The 24,880-nt window shown below is 31.9% G+C and overlaps 1 protein-coding gene across 1 annotated transcript in view; it reads left to right on the top strand.

Annotated features, from left to right (window-relative positions):
* Positions 1-5,538: 5,538 nt before the first annotated feature.
* LOC107446298 (sodium-dependent nutrient amino acid transporter 1) overlaps positions 5,539-24,880 on the top strand; it is a 34,226-nt gene continuing 14,884 nt past the window's right edge. The window contains exons 1-6 of the mRNA XM_087157396.1: positions 5,539-5,836; positions 15,839-15,937; positions 21,844-21,991; positions 23,245-23,376; positions 24,211-24,350; positions 24,436-24,473. Coding sequence (XP_087013522.1) covers positions 5,810-5,836; positions 15,839-15,937; positions 21,844-21,991; positions 23,245-23,376; positions 24,211-24,350; positions 24,436-24,473 — 584 coding nt within the window. The 5' untranslated portion in view covers positions 5,539-5,809. The remainder of the gene's footprint in view (positions 5,837-15,838; positions 15,938-21,843; positions 21,992-23,244; positions 23,377-24,210; positions 24,351-24,435; positions 24,474-24,880) is intronic.

Raw genomic sequence — 24,880 nt, 5'->3', positions numbered from 1 at the left:
TTAATAATAATTCCTGTATCATCTGCAAAGAAGGCAGTGAGGCAGTTGTGATCGGTTCTGTTAATTGGAAAATCTTGTGCAAAAAATAGATAAAGAATGGGTCCAAGGATACTTCCTTGGGGGACCCCAGCTTTAATAATACGCCTAGTTGAAAGTGTATCATCGATTTTAATTTTAAATGAGCGGTTGCTTAGGTAGTTTTTTAGTAGAATAATTAGGTCACTATTAAAGTTTAATTTAATCAATTTATTGATGAGTCCAGCATGCCAGACTCCATCAAAAGCCTTTGTTACATCTAGCATTAAAAATGCTGAGCATTGCTTGTTTTTAATGGCTTGGCCGATGAATTCAATTATTCTAATTAACTGTTTAGTTGTACTTAATTTTTTCCTGAACCCATACTGTTCGTCGGGTAGTGTTATGAGTTTGTCTTCAATTCTGTAATAGATTATTCGTTCATATATTTTGCTTAATGAGGGGAGTAAACTTATAGGTCTATGATTTTGAGGCATTACTGGATCTTTAAGTGGTTTTGGGAAAAGAATAACAGTAGCTTCTTTCCATTTAGTGGGAAAATAGCATAATTTAAGGCAAGCGTTAATGATATTAGTTATATAATTAATGCAATTTGTTGGTAAATTTTTAATCATTTTGTTAGTGATTTGGTCACCTCCTGGTGCCTTTCTAGGTTTGAGCCTTTTAATTAGTGCTGTAATTTCATCATTGGTAGTGGGACTAATGCTATTTTTCATTACTATATTATTGAAATAATTTCTGTTTTCTTTTAAAATTTGATCTTCGAAATCATCATTAGTATTATTGTTGTTTTCTGTAAATTGATCCTCCATCGTGTCTGCAAAAACTTCAGCTTTGTCTTCTGAAGTGAAAACTAGACCATTTTTACCGTGGATGGGTCTATTTATATTTTTATTAATTTTAAGAGCTTTAGCTAATTTATGGATAGAATTATCGTTGGTGTTAAGTGCTTCAAGTTTCTCTTGCCAACTTTCGTTGCGATGATCTTGGCACTGTTTTTTAATTTTTTTGTTCAAGTAGTTTAGTTCAGATTTAAGCTGAGGATCAAAAGATTTATGCCATTGTTTCCTAATTTTGTTTCTGTATTTTATCAGTTGTCGGATGTGGTCGGGAAGTTTCATGAAATTAGGGATTGCTGTTTTTTCGGAGGTTGATTTATAAAATGCATCTGTTAGCATAGTGTTAATTTTGCTAATAGTTAGGTCTATATCTTTAGGGCTATTAAGTTGGTAGTCATTTGGTTCCAAGTTTTCCAGATACTGTGTATAGTTTTGCCAATTTGTTGTTTTAATTTTTTGGTGGTTTGCTTTGGTATTTTGCAAGAATGTGGAGAATACTGGTAAATGGTCTGAGGATAAATCATTTATTACATCAGCACATAGGGGATAATTTGAGTTTGTAATAAAGTAGTCAAGAATATCAGGTCTATGATTAGCAAAGCTAGGGTAATAGGTTGGATGTATTGGTGCTACCACTTTAAAATTTTTTCTATTTAAAATGTCTTTTAGTGCAATTCCATTTTTATTATTATTTCGACACCCCCAAATAGTATTTTTGCTGTTGAAGTCACCTCCAACAATGGTGTCTATGTTATCATTAAAAATTGAGTCAATATCTTGTTGTTTCAGGGTATTATTGGGAGGATTGTAAATAAATGAAAATTTATATTTTTTATTATTAATGCTTAGGATAATTGTTACTAGTTCAAATCCATTGCTGTTATCAATATCCAGTAATGTAGCATTGAGATATCTTTTTGAGAGGATCGCGGCCCCGCCGCCTTTATGTGTGAGTCTATCACACCTGAAAGTATCATAATTATTAATATTTAGTTTATGTTGTGGGGTGAGGTGCGTTTCTGTAAGCATACAGATATCTGGGTCGTGGTTTAACAGAAAATTTCTTAATTCGTCTAATTTAAATTTAATTCCATCCGCATTCCAGAGGGTTAATGTAATTGATTTACTTGTATTAGTTGTATTAAGCATTATTGATATTGTTTCTATTAAGAGCTGAGTTTAAAATATTGGTGAGTCCAAGTCCATTAATGCTATCTATTAAAGATTTAAGTTCGGCTATTAAGCCTTTTGCTTCAGTTATAGTTTCTGTTAGACTATTATTTATGGTTTCGGTTTCGTTATCGGAATTTTTTAGGATATCAGCGTATGATTTTCCTGTGATAGTTCTAGTTGGAAAGAATTGAGGTCGTTTATTGTAATTGCTATTATTGTGGTTATTTATTTTTGGCCTTTTTGGGCATTGGCTGTAATTTGCCGTGTGATCACCGTTGCATAATGCGCAGGTTGCTTTTGAATCTGATAGTTTTAAACATTGGCTGGTTAAGTGATCGCCAGCACATTTTAGACATTTAGGATCATGCCTGCAAAAATTAGCGGAGTGAAAGAACTGCTGGCACCTGTGGCATTGCTTGGGGCCCGGTCGTCCCCTATATTTTTCGATTTTGATACCACTTAGATTATTTAGCATAGTTATGTTATACACATTTTTAGATTGTGCGCATAATGGTAGTGTGATTAAATAAAGTGGGATAGCAGTTTTAGTGCCATTTCGGCGACTGGTCATTAAGGGTCATGCTAATCACATTTAATTGATGTTCATCCATTAATTCCTCTTTAACTTGATTAAGGTCTATATTAATAGGCAAGCCTCTGATGACGACTCTCATTTGCTTGTCATCTGGGATAATAAAGGTGTGGTGTTTAACATTTTTTGCTATGAGGAAATCTATAATTTTCCTGCAAGTATCATTATCATGTGGGTAGATTTTAATAGTATCAAAGTATGTTCGACCGTGAAATTTGGTCATTTTATTCATCCTTAGTGATTCATTTAGATCATTCCATGTTACTTTGTCGTCTTTAATTATTATTGCGGGGGGGTTTGGTTTTTGGTACTTGTTTGTTTACATTTGAATTAAAATTTAAGTTTTCATTTTGAAAATCGTAAGTTTGTTGGTTGTTTTCTATTGGTTGGATAGGATCTTCAGAGTCAACCAATGGGATACCGTTATTTGAGTAGGTATTCGTATCCATTTCTCCGTCGTTATTATTATTTATAGGGGGAAAATCATTTTCGTATTCTCCATCGCTATTTTTATCATCAAATTTTTTCGAAATCGAGTTAAAATCACCCGATAATCGTCTTTTAGGTTTAGAAATTCGGGCAGACATTGAATTGATAAGTATTTGCCTAGGCGTTAAGGGTGAGGATCCAGGGCTGGTGACGTAAGCACCTTTCGGGGTTTCTGCATTCTCATTGGCTGTTAGCCTATTTTTCTTAGTCCGATTTAATGTTGGAATAAGAGATTTTTCTGAATTATTTCCAGTCAATTTAATTTCATTTAATTGCTGGAATTTATTTGTTGTTATTATAGGAACAGTAATTGTTGGGGATTTGGGTTTAGCACCCTTTTTAACTGTTTGATAATCCTCTCCCTTGGGAGTAGCATTTGATTCGTATTTTGACGCCTTGCTCGACGCCATACTACTTTTAAATGAAGCATCAGGATTTATATCATTATAAAAGCCAAATGAGAGTTTATGTTCTTCATTTTTTGGTGCTGGGCATTTTCCAGCATCTCTGTTTATCAGTAAATTAATCTGATGTTGGATATTATCTCGAGTAATTTTATGTTGCATCAGAAAAAATTGGTTTTGTGGGTTGGGCTCGGCCAATTGAAGGCCGGCAATAATATTATGCTCTCTAAAGAGTTCATCATACAAGGAATCTTTAAAGGAATCCAAATCAAACGTTTTACTCAATTGCTCTTTAGCCATAGTAAAAATAGTAATATCCCTAATCTCAATAAATTTAGACCGACAACCAAGGTTGCTAGGAGAAATTAGCTAAAAGCAATTCAACACAGTGATATAGTCATACGTGACCGTTAGTTATCACCTGAAAATCAGTCACCCTGAGCCACTTGGGCGTTCTTGACAAGGGAAGGATTTCAGTGAATGCTTATCTCAATATTCAGTAAAATAATCAAATTAATAATAAGAGCAATCGAGATATAAATAACATACGTGCTGATGAGATAACAGTCTTAAAAAAGACTAGGATAGTAGTTAATTGGTGGTCTTGAAGGACCTTTTGTTTTGAAAAAATGACTGCCTGTTTACAATAACTCTGACGAACTCCAGAACTTTTCTGAACGAACGAACTCGAACCGAACTGTCTGAACTCCTACTGAGAACTGGAACTGAACTCGAACTGAACGACCGAACGAGAACCCTGCTTCACGGAACTGAACTGAGAACTCGAATCCTCTTTACAATGACGGGATTGCTTATATACTAGAATAGAATGTTCTAGAAACTTCCTACGAAACAACTAAAGAGGAAATGGCATAACCTGAACATTCCAGAAGCTTCTGGAATGTTCATAAATTAAATAAGCAAATTTAGTGTCCGCTTCCCGTATCGAACCCAGGACCTTCTGCTTTATAGAAGCGAATTCTACCACTGAGCTACTGAGACTCGACAATATATTATAGATATATAAGAATAATTAGCATAGGTTTGATGTTTTAAAAACGTTGACGATTTCACTAGTTTCTATACGCTAAATTATTTTATACAGAAGGGATGATCATAGTTGATAGGATTTAAATTCAAAAGTTAAATTTAATAGAAATAAAATAGTAAAATTAATTTTAATATGTTTTATCATATGTTATGTATTGTGAACCAAGTTTTTTATTAAAGTCTAAAATTGAATTTTAATGATTGACAATTATTTATCGAACTGAAGGCTCAAAATGAATTTTAATAAGCTTAACTTTCAAAATTAAGTTTTATAGGCTTACGACACTAAAGCAAATTTTAATGTTCTCAGTTTTTAATATTACTCTTCTCACTGTATGCATTTTTGATCAATATTTAGCTATTAAATGTATGTATGCAAGCCCCTTGACCTTAAATAAGTTAAAATTCTGTGTTAGTTACGCATTTGTACTGTTCTAAAAGTTATTCTGTTGAATTTATCTGTTGAATATGTCATTTTTTTCTATTTATGCTGATCGACTTATATTTTCAAAACTTTATTTTATTATAACGAACGAAAAAGAAATAAGACCTGATTGTTTTCAGAAAAGAATTGCCAGCTTTCAATTTAATCTATTAAAAAAAATTCAGCTTGTTTTGAGAGTAAAGATTCGTGTGTTTGCCTTTGTAAAATGCGAAGGATTATTTTTGACATAAAAGATTTTTCTAATCTAGAAACGCATTTTATGATTATGAAATTTAAGTATGATATGATTTTTTCCAGCTTTGTAAAATCTTTCGTTTATTATGATAATATATGACAAGTGGAAAATGACTGTTATTTGCGATTACATTCTAAAATTTAATATTGCCAACAACGTGATATATAAAAAATTATAATTAAAAAACAGAAAGGAAATTATCTTTAAAAAGGCAACAAATAAATAAATAAACAATAGTTTCAGTATGAAAGAACGTGATGCACCTAAAAGTTACCAGTGAGATATTTAATTTATACAGTCAAGTGATCGATTGAAATCGTTTTGTTTGGAATCAAAATTCAAGATAACACTAACAATAGATGTATTGATATTTCCAAATATGACAAGTGTTATCGTGGTTTTTTCTATTTTTCGCAACTTTAAATGCATAAAGGATTTGGAATGATAGTGGGTTTAGATTGTGTCTCACAATGTGGAATTATTAAAGAAAACATTTATTGGATAATTGTAAAAATTCATTCATTGGAAAATTTGTAAATAATAATAATGGAGTCTAAGATAAAACCATTTACGGTAACATATTTTCAATTATAAAACTATTTTTGTGGTAATTTAAATATTGTTTAATCAATTATTTAATGTTTTACTTCAGCTGTTTCAACAATTATTACATATTCTACTTCAATTCTTTCAAGATTATTAAATATTTTACTTCAAATGTTTGAACAGTTGTAAAATATTTTACTTAAGTTGCTTCAATAATTATCAAACATTTTATTTCAGTTGTTTAAAAAATTACGAAATATTTTACTTTAGTTGTTTCAACAATTATTAATTATTTTACTTCAGTTGTTTCAACAATTAATAATTATTTTACTTTAGTTGTTTCAACAATCATTAAGTATTTTACTTCTGTTGCTTCAACAATTAATAAGTATTTTACTTCTGTTGTTTCAACAATTATTAATTATTTTACTTCTGTTGTTTCAACAATTATTAATTATTTTACTTTAGTTGTTTCAACAATCATTAAGTATTTTACTTCTGTTGCTTCAACAATTATTAAGTATTTTACTTCTGTTGTTTCAACAATTATTAATTATTTTACTTCAGTTGTTTAAACAATTACGAAATATTTTACTTTGGCTGTTTCAACAATCATTAAGTTATTTACTTCTGTTGCTTCAACAATTATTAAGTATTTTACTTCTGTTGTTTCAATAATTATGAAACATTTTACTACAGTTTTTTCAACAATTCTTCAATCTTTTACTTCAGTTGTTTCAACAACTATCAAATATTTTACTTCAGATGTTTCCCCGATTATTAAATATTTTATTACAGTTGTTTTAAAACTTATTAAATATTTTACTGAAGTTATTTATTAAAATAGAAATTACAGAATGAAAAGAATATTGCTAGCTTTTTCATTACAAAAGATATGAGTTTCTTTTGTACCATGCGACTGGTTCTCTAAAAATACTATACAAATTAATAAAATAAATTTTTTAAATCAAATTTTATAGCTTCTGAAATATATTTTGTCAATAAACAAAAAAAGTCTGAAAATGTACTTCAGACGATTCACTTATACTTTGTTTTTGGATATGACTGTTAGTTAACAGAATAATTTAATTTTTTAATATTTATAAACGTTAACAATAGCGATAAATAGAGCGAAAACAGTTACGAAAAATATCCAATTTAATCAAATTATGTAATTGTATTTTTGTAAAAATGAATAGATAATATAACTTGGAGAGATTTCAAGTTTAAAATTATGTTCCATTAATAATAATACAAGTTTAAAAGACGCGATACATGGGGAACTGTCTGCAAATGATACCACTTTTGGAAGGGGAGGGAGGTGGCTCCTGTGTAGGATAATGTTAATATTCTTATTTTCCGTTAGAAATATTCTAAAACGAGCTTTCTAATTGTGTATAGAAAAAGTGTCTTCATGCATTTTACTTTCAAAAACAACAATGAGTTACTATTCAGCGACGGGCCCATGCCAGAGTTGAAGATCATTTAGCCAATAGAGCGTTGCCCAGGGTGCACCACGTGGAGGTAGATCTACGATGCACCCACGGATCCCGGGACATTGCGGGATTCGGGGTAATGAAAAAGCTGATTTCTTGGCCAACTATTGCCCAAGCATCTCGTTGCTCCATCTCTCTGCACTCATTTAAATTGCTAGTCCGGAACCAATTCCGGAACATGCTCTCAGAGAATTTCCGTAAAAGCAATATACACAAAACCTGGTTCAACCATATTTTAACTATCCCAAATCAGCCCAGGTTTAAGGCAGTCCCTCTCTTTAGACTTGTAACGGGCCATGACTGTCTGGCCAAACACCTTTTTAGTATAAACATTTTTGACTGTCCTAAATGCAAGCTCTGACTTGCCCCATATTTCCGTCTGTCCTGCGCTCATCTCCACTACTGTGTGTGGACGCTACTGGAAGGCTAGGGCCCGTATGGGCTAAGCATGTCACTATGCATTCAATTCTATTTATCTCTTTTTGCCTTGTTTTTCTTGTTATTTTATCCTTTTTGTTCTCTTAAATTGGCCTGCCATTGGGAAAAAACTTTCAAAAACAAAATTTAAAATCAGAAAATTATCCTGAAAATATATCCGTTATTTATAATTCATAAAATCATGTCCTTAAAAAAAGTTTGATTTTTTTCCCTACGTTTGTGGGGGCGGAGTTATCGACCATGTCAACCTTCATCTATCAAAAGGTACCTGTTGATTGAATCAAGTTAGCATGTCTTATATAACAGTGAATTGATGTTTAATTTTCGTAGTGGTAGTTACGCTACAGTACCCCCCCCCCCACTAGAATTATATCTGTGATAGAATTCGATGAACGAATACCACTAGTTGATTCATTGCTGCTTTGTGAGAAGCCGAGAGAGCTGTATTAAGATCACCGTATTTTTGAGTGCTAAATGTGAGAGGTGTATTAACTTCACGGTCGTAGTCGCTCCTCTGTTGCCATTAGCAGTCGAGTAATCATAAGTATGCAAGCCGACGTTGTGCGTGATCGAGACGAGACTGAGTAGCAACAGTGCGAGGAGGTGGATAATGTCGCAGTCACAAGTAGCAAGTCAACTGTTCAATGTGGATCATCCATCGAAGTAGGCGTGACTGTCTAGGTAGGCATTTTCATATCGAAGTGGGCGTTACTGCCTAGGTAGGCGTGTTCGCATCACGTCCGAAGGTCACCAATGTGGGGCTAGTCGTTATAGACAATGTCAACCGTCATCTATGAGAAGGTACCCCGGCATAGAGTCGAGTTAACATGTCTTATATAACAGTGAATTGATGTTTAATTTTCGTAGTGGTGGTTACGCTACACGCTCATAAAATTTTTTTTGCTGATAAATACGACTTATTAAAACGTATTTTGAGTCACAAATTATGTTGTAAAAGAATATTGAAAATATTTCAAATGTAAAAGAAATGACGCTAGAAAATAATATTTCCTAATGTATTGATAGCTGTAATATGCACAATAAAAATGAATTTCGATAACTCTTTAATTTAAAATTATACTGAAGGTACCAAGAAAAAGAACACAATTCAATTTTTTTCCTTTTGAAAATGAACATATTAGGGCCATTTTTAAAGTAAGAACCAATTGTGCAGTGTGTCCGTGATGTCAGTCAAGTGACGTCAGTTCTAGGTCGGCCACTCTTGGTAAGTCTCTTACTATGCGGCCATTATGGTCTCTGCCGGTATTGGTTGTAAGATTTAACTGATTTGTTCGTGATTTGGTTGTAAGGGTGTACTGATTTGTTCGTCACCATGACGGTCAGTAAACCAGCCGATTGCAAAGTACGGTCAGTTATTTTGTTACTAAATACTAAAAAAAAGTTCGCCCTGCTTAAATTCACGGTAGTTAATGGTGGACATCTGATGAATGATAGAAATATGCGTAAATGGTGTAGGCTTTGTAATGAAGAAAGAACAAATGATTATGACGAAGAACGATCTGGAGGGCCTACTTCCATGAATGGGAAATACTAGATCATCCACCATACAGCCCTGACTTAGCACCATCACACTTTCCGTTGTTTCAAAACTTGAGAGATTTCTTGGTGGAAAGTGCTTGGAAAAAGATGTCATGTTGAAAGAAACTGTTATTAATAGGTTTAACGGTTGGGCAGTAAAGTTCCTTGATGAGATTTAAAAGCTGGTACCACAACTTGATAAATTCTTTAATGTTAATTGCGACTATGTTGAAAAGCAAATAAACGTTCATATTTTACTTTGTGATACTATTTATGTTTATAAATACTCCATTACAAAACCGTTCTAATTTTGAGAAAAATTACCCTTGTGTCTTAAGGAAGCTTATCTCACTTGCAAGTAATATCATGGCGTTGTTTGATACTTACCTGACTCATAGTAACGTATCATATATTGAAATGTATAACATTATGTTAATCAAATTTCTTTATATTTGTTTGCCAAATTAATGAATGAAAATCATCACTTTGATACCGAAGCTTGGTGCTTGTTACTCATGAGCACATACTTTTTTTTGTAAATGTTGCTTGTCGAATTTGCAGATAATTTCAAAGTTCAATTTGTAAGGTCAATTATTTGCATTGGAAGGAGAGTTCGCCTTCCAATGAGCTGAAGCTGGTTTGAATCCAAGCGATGACTGGTAAATACGAATTCTGCACCCGACTCGCACCGACTACAACGCTGACGTAAAATATCCTCAGTGGTTGACGGATCATGGATTAGAGTCCCATTGCCGTCATACCATGGGAGGTTTTCATCTCCATGCAGCGTAAATGCTGGTCAGTTCCACCAAAAAGTCCTCCATGAAAATTTTTTTCCCCAATACTTGATCCAGGAGTTCCCTTGTCTTCTGGATTGGGATCAAAAATACAAGGCTACGGAATTGAACATTAGCAGTCGTCAATCCAAAAAATTGGGTCTGCTGTTCAAAGATGGTTATAAAAAAATTAATTTTCATTCATATTTGATCGTTTACTTTTTAAACTCAAATATCAAAAATATAGATTTAGATATGAATCTTGAAAGCATTAAAAAAACGTCTTTAGTTTATTTTTTCCCTTTATTACACAGATAGCAATCATTTGCATTGTGATTGGTATCTGTGTAAGTTGAAGAAATTAATTTCACTTCTACACAAATTTAAGTTTTTTATCAACTTTTTTGCAAATATTATCGTTCCTATCCGTCGTCAAGGAAAAAAAAAACGTAATAAAAAACTGGATTATCTAAAACTCTTCCCAGTAGCGGATTCTTGATTTTCATTCCTTGGGCAATCATGGTGTAACACATTGCTTTCATTTTATGAGTTTTTAGTAATTTTTTTAAAAATGGAATTGAGTACTTTCACTTCAAGAAAAAAAAAAGAATACAGATATCCACACATGTGAAGCATAACGTCAGCGCCAGCCTGTCGTTTATATACAAAATGGAGTATTTAAGTTGAGCTAAGTTTTCCCCACATAAGTTTGAATGTCAATTAAAGTGAAACTAATTTTAAAAAAAATCCGTATCGCTCATTGAATTTGTTGAAATATAATTCTTTCTATCTACGTTTCTTACTTAATTTAAATTTATTATTTGTTTATGCATTTTATTGTAACCACGATATATTTCTATTTCGTGTTTCTGGCAATTTCGATGTATAAGTTTGTTTATGTTCTAGATGGCTTTCGTGCATTAAGTAACCAATATATAGTGAAAGAATTGAAATCTTTGTGAAAGAATATAGAATGTACTTAAGGCTTATTACGTATACTTAAGAGGTTTGAATCTTGACGGAGTTGGCTAACTCAAAATAGAATGGAAAGGACAATTGCTAACGTAAACAAATGCCACGTTTTAACAACCAATCAGGATTCAGGTACCCACACTACGTCACTTGCAGGCATTCCATTGTCACATTCTTAATGCTAAAATATAAGTAAATTCAGCCCTTTTTCCAGGATTAGTTTAAACAATTATGTAGGCAATGGGGTGGGCAGTAGGCGGAGACAGTACCTCGATTGCGAACAAATTCCATATTACACTTTACTAGCCAAGAAGAAGGACATACCATATTAACGTGTTGTTCATGATTAATTCACGACGTCTGTGTACATAATCTTGTTTTACTCGCATTATTTTTTTCTCTAATTTTCTTTTATTTTTAAGCTATCTTTATTTATTGGTCATTACTATTATAAAAATTATTTGTAGACCTGCTTACTATACGTTTAGATTCATAAACCTAACAAACAATAAAGATTTTATCCAATAGTAGCATGATTTTGTTTCGTTTCGATAACCTCTGCTCTCGGGGTAAGATTGGTATTACCAGGGTTTTTCCCCACAGTCTTGATATGAGTCATTGCTGTCCCCACCAAAGCTTTAGAGTAGCGAAGGAATAAGACAATTACAGCATCACATGACATAATTTTCTTAACTTGTCATAGAAAAAAGAGAAATGCCTGCTACTTTTCCACTGATACTCTGACATTTCCATATTTCTCTTAGGGGTAAACTTCAAACTTTCATTTCAAATGGGGGTAAGATCGGGTGATTTGACTATTCACTGTTAGAACTTTCCTCCTAAAATTACGGTAAAATAATCGGAAGCAGTCTGTTTATCTAATTAACCATAAAGCTTACGGCGAAGAATATTTTTTACCTTTACGGTTTTGAAACCGTTTACAACTAGTATGGTTAAAAAACCATGAATACAAAACTATGCCGTTTTTTAACAATTTACAACTAGCATGGCTTTAAAACCGTAAAAATAATTTAATCTGGGCATTGGAGTTAGGTTGTGGTTGTTCAAAATGAACTATGGAATGCGGTTTAATTAGTTTATTTGGATGTTTCACCTCTTTTAAACTAAACTAAACTCAGCGGCGCGACAGCCCATAGAGGGCCAAGGTCTACTGTGCCTATCTCAGTTTTCTTGACCTTGGGCTCTGGGGTGCAGGAGCAGATGTTCCGGTCCGGTGGACAGCCGAACGCGGAACGCCCAGAGTTTAGTTCCCAAGCATACTTGGTACTCATTTATCGACCCACTGCAGGGATGAAAGTTGAGTCAACCTTGCTCGGCCCGAGGATTTCACTTCTTTTAAGATACGGGAAATATTAGAAGTTTTTATTTTAAGCAGCTTTATGGTGCTGCCATCTATGTCTGCCTGAGAGTATCGTATTCTAATAGTTCAGAGTCACTAATTTGGGAGGGCAGGACACTGGAAACGTAGCGTTGAATGAAATAGAGGAAATAGTGTGGTGTCAACGCTGTGACTTGAACCCCTGTTCTGTCAGTCATGAAATTGACAGATTAGCTCCCTCGGCTATAGTATGTACTCAGCTGTAAGGAACTAAGCGGCTTCATTAGGTGGTCCTGGTTGTTTAACCGCATTATGTGAAACCAGTTAGTAAACGGTTTTTCTTACAGTTAGAAATTTAGATACCATCTTATTTAAGGTTATTTGACTGTTTTGTTAGTATATGGTAAAATATTAATTAAATAAATTGCTATGTAACCATTTTTTTTCGAGAAATTTTTAATAGAGTTCTAGAAAAAACCATTTATTAAAAAAACAGTATGTTTATGAACTGTCAGAGATGACGTATTGCACATAACTAAACAGTGAATATCTTTATTAAATCTGATAGTTTTTAATTCAAATTAGCTACAACAGACTTAGTTTCCCCATCTTACCCCACTTTCACCTATATAGATGAAGTTAAGCAAAGAAGGAATGCCCCTGTTCCCCAAAGAAATAAACACGTTTTTACACATTGAATGTGGAAGAAAAATATAAAATGTCTAAATTTCGATTTTTAAAAAGGAATTCCTTTTCTTCTTTAATATACATCATTGAACCATGAATGATTCAATTATATTGTATAATGCAAAAGCAAAAAAAAGTGCTGTAAACATCGATGAAAATCAATTTTCACTAACTAAAATTGTGTTTTTTACTCTAAGCTGAGGATTATGAAACGAAATAAGTGTATAATAAGTACATGATTTGTACTTGACCATTAGACTTAATTCTAATAAAAAAATTATAAGTATCCATAAATTCCTTTTAAGTTTTGTAGACTACTCTAAAATTATTTTTATGTGATGAATTCTTAATCTTTAGATTTTATAATAGTGTGCCTTTGCGTAAAAAAAAAAGAAGAAAAGAAAACTGTCAGAAATTGAATTTTTGTCTATAATCGATAGACTTCATCTTATTTAGAATTAAATAAAATTCAAGAAAAATAGCTTGAAACAATAAAGAAAAAAGAAAGCAATGGAAATAAAAATATGGAAATGAAAATATGGCCACCGAAGCCGACGTCTTCAGGGGGTACCAGCTCCGGAAGCCATAGAACAAAACCTTTTCCATTGAGAGAGCTAGACAAATGTCAGAATTTATTCCCTCAGTAACTCGAAGGTCTTGCAAAAGTTCAGGAAGAAATACAAGAATTGCATGAAATCAAATCAGAAGAGAAATTTCAGACAAAATCTCGAGAATATAATACAAAAATGAAAATACAAAAACTCACAGTAAACTGGTCAAACAGTAATTTCATGAAACTAACTCAATGTAAAAGAAACATTTGAAATAAAGGGAAACAGCGATCTCTATTAAAATGCGCAGTAGGGAGAAAAAAAGAATAAGAAAGGTAAAGATTGCGTAACAGATTAATATAATGCTTAACTGGGGCTGCTCAGTGAAGACTTTAATTTCGCCTTGATAAAAGAAAAAATAAACTAATATTCCTCATTCATTTTCCTAATCAAAAATTTAACATTACAGTAATTATAAGGAAAATCATTATTTCTCAAATTTCTCAAAAAAATTATACGCAGCCTCCTGAAAACATGCAACGTTATTGCAAATTTTTTTAACTCTAAGCAATTGAGAAAAAACTAAATTTTTGTAAATTTTTCTGCACAAATTAGTATTAAAGTTACAGAAAAAAATAACTTTAAATTTAAAAGCCTTTCGTTTATCAAAAACACCAATTTTAATTATTTTATCAGCAATATCAATTTTTAAATCTAAATATATTTAGATAAATATAAATATTTAGATTTTAAAATTGATTAAAATATTCAAAAATTCATAATAAAATTATTTTAATTAATCTTTTTTTTGAAAATACGTTGCTCGTTTCCTACAAAGAAAGTTCTGTTATTATAGAATTAAATATTTTGCATTCTTTTACTCATGAAAAATAACCATTTACTTTCAATTGTAGGGCAATTCTAGGATAAATGCCTGAAGTTTTTTTTCTAAAAATCGAAATAAAGATACTAAGAATAGAGCTGTAAGAAATGTTTATGTATATTTCAAGTTCAGATATATTTACTTAACATATTTTGAGCAAAAAATGGTGAAATATTGTAAAAAAATAATGAAAAATACTGCTTGAAAATAAAGTTACGAATAACCACATCTTCTTAATGTTAAGGAGAGATGGGTATTTGAAGAGTAAAGGAAAAATTAAGGAATACGAAAAATAACGCATTGCAGGTAGGGGAGATTGGGGTCAATTGTAACAGAGCAAAAATTTCGAGTGTCGGGTTCTAGATTTGGTTCCTATGTGGAGCACTAGGTGTATTTTATAAATCTACGTGTACACCCATGCTGGCAACCATTTTTATGTACTTTTGAAAGAGTTACATCACAAAATATATTTTCACGCTACGTAAGTACTTTTTTTGGTATTAGAATATTATATTGTAACAAAGTAATTTCGTTTAAACAAATAAAAATTATTAACCGAATATGTAAGTGGACACCTTAATTAGCATTTTAAAAAAAAAGATTAGTTTTGTTAATTACCTAGCATTGTTTTTAACAAATGAAGCTGAAATGGCGTCTTGGGGACGATTGTAACAATAAGTAAAGGGACGATTGTAACAGCTGAAAGTAAATAATCTTATGTTTACAAACCATTACTTAACTCTTATAGGAACCACCAATAGTTTCCTTTATCATTTATCATATGCAAATGCATTATCTTATTTGTCACCTTTCACAGCATAAATTAAAACTTTTAACCCCTTAAAGTTAAAAGTTTAACCCATTAGGTTTCTGCTCATTATTATTTTTACTCCTAAAATATCACTACTATTTTGATCAATAAAAAAATATATCACAACTATGATAATATGTATAATTAACTATGTTTTAGTTGAATTTATGAACTGTTAAAATTGACCCCGTAAGTGGAGACAATTGTAACAAGTGCATGACTGTCAAAAATTGTCAATGACTTGGATTTTTTGTTAATTAAAAATAGTTAAGTAAAAAGTGTTGCAATTGACCCCACTCTCCCCTACAGTTAACCATGAATGATTTATTACAAATTGTAAAGCACGACTATTATCAAGGAGTAACTGGCCATCTCTCCTCTATATCATCTTGTCCTGAATTACCTTATACTGAAATATTTTAATTTCATTTGATATAAATTCTAAAAATTCAAGATACTTTTCTGATTTTTTGTTGATTGATTTGTCAATGGTTTGATGTTAGATAGTTTAAGATAATGTGTCCAATACTTTTACAGGTGCTTGAAGCGTCATATGACGGTTCACCAGCTCCAGATGAATTTTTAGAGTCCTGTAGAAAAGATACTTATTCAGCACCAGAAATTATTTTTGAAAAAGTAAGTTGGAATATTCTAAAAAGTTTCATTTGCAGTTAAAATTTGAATCATTTTAAATGATTTTTAATAATGTTTCATTTACAGCGTATGCAATTCATTTTAATTTGAACCAGTTGAAAATAATGTATTTTATCGACTATAAAGTGTACCAGTCTTTTTTAATATATCTTTTGTAATGTAAAAAAATTTCATTGCTTCAGTAATTGCTATAGTTCTCTGACAATCGTGTAAATTAAAAAAAACGCCAAATGACTGTAAAATAGCATAAATTTGCTTTGAGTTTGATTTATATTGAAATTGGTCTTCAAATTTTTAAAAATGCGCACATTTCTCTCAAACTATTGTAACTTTCTGAGGTAATATGATCAATTAAAAAAAACAATATCAACTTTCTACAAGTAAAATTTGCATTTAGAGTTCTTTTTTGAAAAAAAAAATAGAGTTTTTTTTTTAAACAAAGACGTAGTTTTATTTACATTTTTAAAAGATACAATTTTTAAAAATTAAATATTTCTGAATTACTAAATTATTCCAACTACTAAGGAATATCTGATTTATGCAAAGTAGCGTTCCCTTCAGTCCGCCAATAACCGTAACATCAAGCGCAGAGGGTGTGGTAGAGTTGGACCCGTTATCTGTTTAACGGGCAGTGCATAGAAACTCCTCGCTCATTCGAAAACTCATGTTGTTAGGTGTTTAACCATGTAGTATTGCAGGTTGTTGAACTAATTTCGGTGAAATTCAAGATGGTGTTGCAATAATTAAGTGCGAAATATCAGCAAGATATTATTGAAGTGCTTGCGATCATGGACGAGCAGTTAGATGACTAGAACCAAGTTAAAATGTCACCATTGTGGCCACAGTGAGGGTGTCAAAAAGGGTCCTCTCGCAATTAGAGGCAGCTGAAGCTGGAAATTTTGTGAGAAACTGGTGGTTGTGGTTGGAACACCACACCCCAAGAGGATCGATATGTATCCCAAGTGCTAAAAAGGAACAGAAATGTCACTCCTAGTAAGATAGTTGCAGACCTTGCAACCATTACCGGTACACAGGTTTCTGCCAGAACAAACTCACGCCGAAGTTGGTTTGTATGCATGCTTGTTCAATACCTATCGATTTAACCACGCAATCGTTGAGGAAGACTACGCTGGTGTAGGGAAATATTGGTTGGGGTCCCCAACAGTGGTCCAGAGTGATGTTCTACGACAAATCCCGTTTCGCCGTGTAGAGTTATTATCTCCACAAATTTGTGTTTAGAGAGAGGGGAACACGCTATGCACAGTGGTTTGTTCATGAACGTGATGGGTGTGACCTAGGCTTGCTGGTGTGAACAGGCAGCATGCATGTCGGCAGAACATAGCTTCACATCTTTGAAAGGTTCACTACAATCCAGCGGTATTGCTGAGAGATTATTCGGGATCATGTTCGTCTTTTAAGGAATGTGTTAGGTCCAGACTTCCTGTTTATAAACGTCAATGAGCAGACACACAAGAGTGCTGAAGTATCAGACACAGTAGAAGGTGAAGGTATCATGTGTATGCAATGGCCTGCGTGAATCCGGGACCTTGAATCCCATAGAGTTTGTTTGAGATACTCTAGTCAGGAGTGTTTCACAAAGTCTCTTTAGTTTAGTGGACAGCATAAATAGCCGATGCAAAACATGCATTAGTGTCTGAGGCAATCATCTGTCGTACTGAGATACTCATACCTGTTTTATTTTGACAAGAAGACCTTTTCTTCGTGGCTATTTGGAAATCGTCTAAGGAGCATAATTTTCATATTTAATTTTCTTATTTTTCGATGGTACAATATACGTACCATTTTGTATTATAATAAATGCACATTGTCTCCACTAAATATGCACTTAGTTTCATTTCTTCAATCAATGTCTATTATTAGCTATTCCGAAAAATAACTGTTTGAATTTATTAACTGTTTGGAAATAAATGGATTATGTAACTCTTCTTTACCAATTGTCAAATAATGTAGATAAATTTATTAGCATGATACAAAAATCAATTTACTGGCCATGTAAAGAATTTTAATAGAACAGTACAATGAAATTTATATAAAGAACATTTAAGAATCGCAAACACTTTTAAAGACTGGATTAACCTTCTAAATCTAAAACGTATTCACATATAACTCGAGATAATTATAACGAAATAAAATGTATTAGAAAGTTGTCACAATTAGCCATAATAGTATTAGAAGTTTGAATGTTACCTTAATATTAAACAAATAAGTTTCATGCCAAAACTTTCGACTCAATAGTTTCAATTTATAAAAGAAAAATATCTTCTCTTTTTTTTAGCATTAAAATAACCGATAAAAAATAGCTTGTGCTAAAAATAGCACGCATTTCATGACGAGGCTAATGAAATAACCTTCTAAGAATAGCGAAAACTTGCGTGTGCTTCAAAAAGTTTATTTTACAACACAACTTGGATCAAAACACTTTGCAGTTTTCTGAAAAATCTATACCAGGCAATCTACTTGAGTGATTTAAACTGGATACGGGATAAACCTTCAATGTTTGAACACCGATATTGCTTTTCTACAGATGTGATTAAAAAAAAATCACTCAAAAAATGTTCATTGATTTTTAATATATATTTTTTATATCGTTGAAATGTTGCTTGGTAACAAATTTTACGAAATGTGCTATAAAAACATGTTAAATTTAATATTGTTTTTAAGGAAAAAATTATAAAAACCAAAATTTAACAAATAAAAAAGATCGTTTTAAGCTGTAAAAGATTCCGAATCAAATTAAGGTAAAAAGTACTTGCACTCAGGGTACTGGTACTTTTTACCGTGAAAATCCATTTTAACCGGAACATGTTACGGACGAAAAAATATGATGCACCTCAATTTTTACTGTAATATCTACTTAATTAGAGTGATTCAGGTATTTTACCGCAATTTTCACAGTAATAATTAACGTAAAATCACTGAATCACTCAAATAGATATTACAGTAAAAATTACGATGTACTATTTAACAGTAAAACTGAATTTTAAGGTAAAAAAATGGATTTTACAGTGAAATTTATTGGTAAAATAACATGCACCTAGAATGCCGGTAATTTATATTGCGATTTGATCCGACATTTTTTATGGTGTAGTTCTGCAAAGATGTCCATAAAAGTAAGAAGTTCACAAAAAAAATTTTTTTTTTCGACTATTATTCTACTTTATATTCAGTTTTAAATTAAATATCAGTTTTGTTTTATAATGCACAAGCTTAGATATAGTATTGATTGAATAAAATGTATTAAGAAGAATAAGTTATCTTTGTAATAAGATATACAAAAAAAAAGAGATGACAATTTACTCAAATGAAAGTTATTGAAAACTAAAAACTATTTCCAGTACTGTAAAATTTATGAAGAAGTATAAGCTATCTGTTTTTGTAATAAGATAAACACAAAAAAAAGTAATTTACATAAATGAAAACTGTTAAAAACGAAAAACTGTTTCCTATATTATAAACTAAACTTTCAAAAGGGTCAGATCACAGTAATTTTCATTGCGTTATTTTCTATTTTACATGCAATGAATATTTCACTAGAAACTCTAAAACTTTATCCCTTTAGAAGTACAGCATCATCAAAATTTATTCGAAGATTTTTATATACTGTTTTATATACGCATATACTGTTTAGTTCTTTATTTTTCACTCCAAAAAAAGATTGCTATCACGGAAACATGTCAGTAATAGTTAAAAGACATACAACATCTGCAAGATTTACAAAAAATTGACTTCATTTAAAATATTGTTGTAGGTTAAAATCGATGTTCGTTTGTAATATTTCTTAAGATGGTATTTTTACGTATTTCATGCTATACTGTAAAAAATTATGATCCACCTTAACACCATAAATGATGGCAACTACTTTGCACCAAAGTTGTATTCCATAAAGTGTTACACTGCACCAAGAATATACTATTGCACCACTTGGGGTAAAGTAGAAGCCACCATTTTTTTGTACTCAGTGGCACCAAAATTTATAATTATTTGATAAGATACAAATAAGAGTCAGTAAATGCATTTTTACGATACAATATAAAATAAGAATCATTAGTTTAGAATCACGTATCGATTCATTCATGAAAAAAAAATGCATTTGTCAATCAACTTACGTGTAGCACAGAGAGAACATTAATGATGAACTCGAATAAGGCTTAACAGAATGGATTCTGGTAGAAACTATGCATAATAAAATCCCTTAATACAGAGATTTAAAAAATGAAATATAATTATCGATCTATTTTAATAGCGAGCAACAAATCATCCAATTAAATCACAATAATTCTAAAACAACGACTAACTCTCGATTGCAAACTTAAATTTTGGCGATAAGAAAAAGCACGCCAACAATCGGGGTTTTTAGAAGGGAAATTGACTTCTGTTTTGCTTGAATGAAGTAGAAGTTGGTGTATGTTTATTCTATTATAGCTGTTTAAATCAAAATTACACTTTTTAAATCTTATATGAACACTCAATTTTGCGATAACCCTGGAATAAAGTGTTCCTTCACGTAATTTTTTTGGATTGTCCAACATTATATTCAGAGAGATATTACATCACAATTTTTACAGTGTATAATTTTAAAATCTTATTTTACTTCTCTATAGAAAAAAGTTTTTAAAAAAATCGTCGATCGTTATACGAGGCGCATCCAGAAAGTAAGCTTCCCGATATTTTCCCCTTTAAAGTAAACGTAATTAGTCGCGTCAATTGGCATGCGTAACAGATCTATGATGTATCAATCATATGCCAGCCGGAGAGGTCCCGCCTAGAGCCAGTAGCGTGGTAGCAGTGGTCCGAAATGGAAGCTCTTTTTCCTTCTCCCGCCTCCTGAGAGGTTCGGTTGGTGATAAAGTTCTTGAATGCACGAAGCATGGCGCCAACTGAAATTCATAGTCAGCTCTATCAGGTCTATGGGCCGTACATCATGAGTAAGCAGATGGTGCGTCGCTGGTGTAGGCAGTTTTCCAAACGTCGTCAAAGTCTCTATGATGAAGAGCGCAGTGGGCGACCGTCCCTCATCAATGATGAGCTTGTGGGGCATCCACCCTACAGTCCTGATCTTGCTCCCAGTGATTTTTACGTCTTCTTGCACCTCCTGAAATTCCTGTCCTCCGGTGAGTGTTTTGGCAACGACGAGGAGCTGAAGACGTCTGTTTCACGCTGGTTCCATTCACAGACGGCAGAGTTCTACGACAGAGACATGCAAAAGTTGATTCCACGATACGTTAAGTGTCTCAATTCTAGTGGTGACTATGTTGAAAAATAGCTGAAACATTGAGGAAATTGTTGCCAATAAATATGTTCCTGAAAGTGTGAATTCCTTTTTTATTTTAAATATGGAAACTTACTTTCTGGAAGAGCCGACCGGCCTGTCCTTGCATCAGAAAGGTTCTGGGTTCGAATCCCGGGCAAGGCTTGAATGTTTCTTTCTCTCTATCTGTGTTCTATGTCCTTTCTCCTTTGTGTGTGAATGTGACCCGCCCTATAAACGGGTTGTGGTAGTGTGACGTGGGCGACGCTGGTCCACCGCCGTGGCGCCCACTGGGTAATGAAAAGAGAGTTAGCAGTTCTGGCACTTTCTGTGGCCAATGGACAATAGTTCCAAGTGCCCGCCATTAAAAGAAAAAACGTTTCTGGATGCGCCTCGTACAAAGTAGTAAAAATCATCATTTGTTTGTTCTTAGGATGTATTTATTATGTGCTATTATTTCAAATTTTCTTACGTTCCTGATTAGAACAATAAATCATTGCTCAATCGTAGTATTCTTTTCGTAAAGAATTCATCAATTATTTTATCCTCTTATTTAAGGTTTCATTATAATTTTATTTGGAATACAAATAAGCTTTTCTAATATTACATATCGATTTAGAAGGAAAACAATGATGTAAAGAACAAAGATGTACCAGACAGAGGTAAATGGGGAAAGAGTATTCACAGTCTTCTTCTATGCATATCTATGTCAGTTGGATTGGGGAATGTATGGAGATTTCCTAATGTTGCTTACAAAAATGGAGGAGGTGAGATTGTTCATACATTCTTTTTTTTATTAATATTCCTGTGCTGTAAAATTTCTTTGTGTCTCTTACCTCCAATAATGAGAGCAACTAATTTACACCAAACGCCATATGCTGTAAAAAATACCGGGCAAATTACGGTATAAACTATCGGCATTTTGGGCACATCATCCGTGAAATCAATTTTCTCATAAAATTCATTTTTACCGTAAAATATTATGTCATGCTTTTTACAGTAAAATTTATTTAATTACAGTGTTTCAGTGATTTTACTCCAATTATTACTGTAATAATAACGGCATATCAGATTATTTTGTTCCGTAACATGTCTCGGTAAAAATGGTTCTTATAGTAAAAAGTACCAGCACCCTGAATGCCGGTACTTTTTACCGTAATTGGATCTGAATATTTTTACAGTGTAGTTATTTTCTGGCTCTTGGTGCTTCATTACAGTAGAAGAGAACTTTTTTGCATTACTCGTTGTAAGGAAGCAGCTGCAATTTTTGGTATTTAGTAACATTAAAATTTATAATACAATAAGATAAAATATTAAAATATCTACAAAGTTATCTTTACGACACAATATAAAGTAAATCTTTTTAATTTAGAATGCATGAACACACTAATTCTTAAAATAAAATTAGTTTGCTAATCAAACATGCGCGTACACTGTAAAAAGAATTGGCGTATAGTCACCCTGATCTTGGGCGTTGAGGTCAACCAAATACATTTTTAAGTACCGAACTGTAACTAACATGCAAAAAATATAAAAAAGTACCATTTTTTTTAAATAACTAAGACGAATATTTTAATAATACTGTGCCTGATTTTTAAACGAAATGTCTTTGCAATGAAGTAATTTAATGGAATACCGCAAGAGACCATCCGAGAGCTTTATCGGTCTATGCCACGCCGTGTGGCAGCTTGTATCCAGGCTAGAGGCGGGTCAACACCTTATTGAACTTCTTACTGTAACTCTGCAATAAATTATTCAATTGTTCTGAAATTTTAATCATTTATTATTCTGTACATTGTCTTCCTATCCACCAATTTTCGTTTCAATCGGACAACTCCTTCTTGTTGCGTCGATTTTTTTGTTATAGAGTGTATATATATATATATATATATATAAATAAAATAATGAATAATGAAAAAAGAAAAGAAGAAAATTATATAAAGTAATTTTAAAAAAAATTAAATAAAATATTTGGGAAAAAAAGAGAGATGTATACATTATTTTTTTTCTCTTTTTACAGGTGCATTTCTAATACCATATTTACTTTTACTCGTTATTATTGGCCGCCCATTATACTATTTAGAACTAATTCTTGGGCAATTTTCCAGTCAAGGACCAATAAAACTCTGGAGAATTGTTCCTGCTTTCAAAGGCGAGTATACGATTGTTGATTAAAGTATCTGACTAATTTCGACAACTTTTTTTTAATGTTAATATAAAATTAAAAAAACTAACTAGTTTATATGTTTTATTATGTGTAAAAACTTTTTTTAAATGGCCATTTTTAGGAAAATATAAAGTATTTTTTGCATATACGTCAAATATTGTAAATAATTCTATCACCCAAAACAAAAAATCGTTTGAGGATTTTGTTTAGAAGGCCTATGTTTTGACCTATTGTCTTAAAAGCAAGTGCATATATTACTGCGTTGCGGATCAATATAGTTAAAAAAGTAAATTTTTTAAAAATTTCTGCACGCGTCTTCGCAAAAAAAAAAAAAAAAAAAAAAAAAAATATGCGTAAAAAATGAAATTCTATTTCAAAACTTGTATGGTGTATTCATAAAGTCAGATGAGAAATTGTAGACAATAAACTCAGATGAGAAATTGTAGACAATTATTTTGAAAACAATATGGATATCGTGTTTAAGGTGATGTAAAGCGGGAAAAACCTGATTTTGAGGAAAAAAAACAAAGACTTGGAAACACTAGTATATCCACCGTTATCACCTTGTTCAAAAACTATTATAACTTTGTAAATAATTAGAGTTCTAAAGTATTTTTTGAAAAGTTTCGACTACAGGAATTCAAAATTTATATTAAACACAATTTTAAAAATTTCGTCTAAAATCATGTTTTTGCAATAATTAGGTACCTCAGAGTCGATTAGAAATATCAATAGAAAGTTTTACATAATTAATGGATTTTTGAAAATTTTCTGGTATGTAATGCGTTATAACCAATTAACATTTAAATATTGTTTTAGGCATTGGATATGCTCAAGTAATTTCCGTAGCATTTATTGTTATATTTTATAATTATCTGATGGCATTAAGTATTTTCTACATATATTCTTCATGCTCGGCTTGCCTACCTTGGACTGACTGCCATTACCCAAACGGAACGGTAATAAAAATTTTTTTGTTTTATCTTTTCTAACGTTGCATTTTAATAAGTTGATTTTTTAATAGCATGACATTTTATTCTTCAGGATATAGTAAACATGACTACCGCTGAATATTTTTGGAAGTAAGCATTCTTGACATTCTATTTTAATTTTTTTGCAGTGATAAAATTATATACTAAAAATATAATTGACGCATTGTTTTTGAAATTCATACTCAGATGCTCTTAAGATTCCAGAAAACAATAGTCGATACTTCATTGCGGACACGGAGAAATAAATTCTGGTAAAACTACTATACTGTAAGTGATGGTATTTCTAGTAGAAAAAAAATTCTAGCAATCAAAAATCAGAATATAAGATATTAAATCCTTCGTTTAATAATTTTGACGTTCATAAACTAACAGTTTACCAGAAATTTTTGTTTTCAAGATTTTATAGTTCTTATTATTACACATTTAATAAAAAATACCAAACTGAAAAGTGATTTTAACGGAATAAATGGTTTTTATGCATTACTCTGAAGGTATCA

Source organism: Parasteatoda tepidariorum, chromosome 2 (genome assembly GCF_982258835.1).
Source record: "Parasteatoda tepidariorum strain Cologne lab strain chromosome 2, Ptep-v5.0, whole genome shotgun sequence".
In the NCBI taxonomy this organism is placed as follows: Eukaryota; Metazoa; Arthropoda; class Arachnida; order Araneae; family Theridiidae; genus Parasteatoda; species Parasteatoda tepidariorum.
Note: the sequence above shows the minus strand (reverse complement) of the source record. Positions and strands in the feature narration are given on the sequence as shown.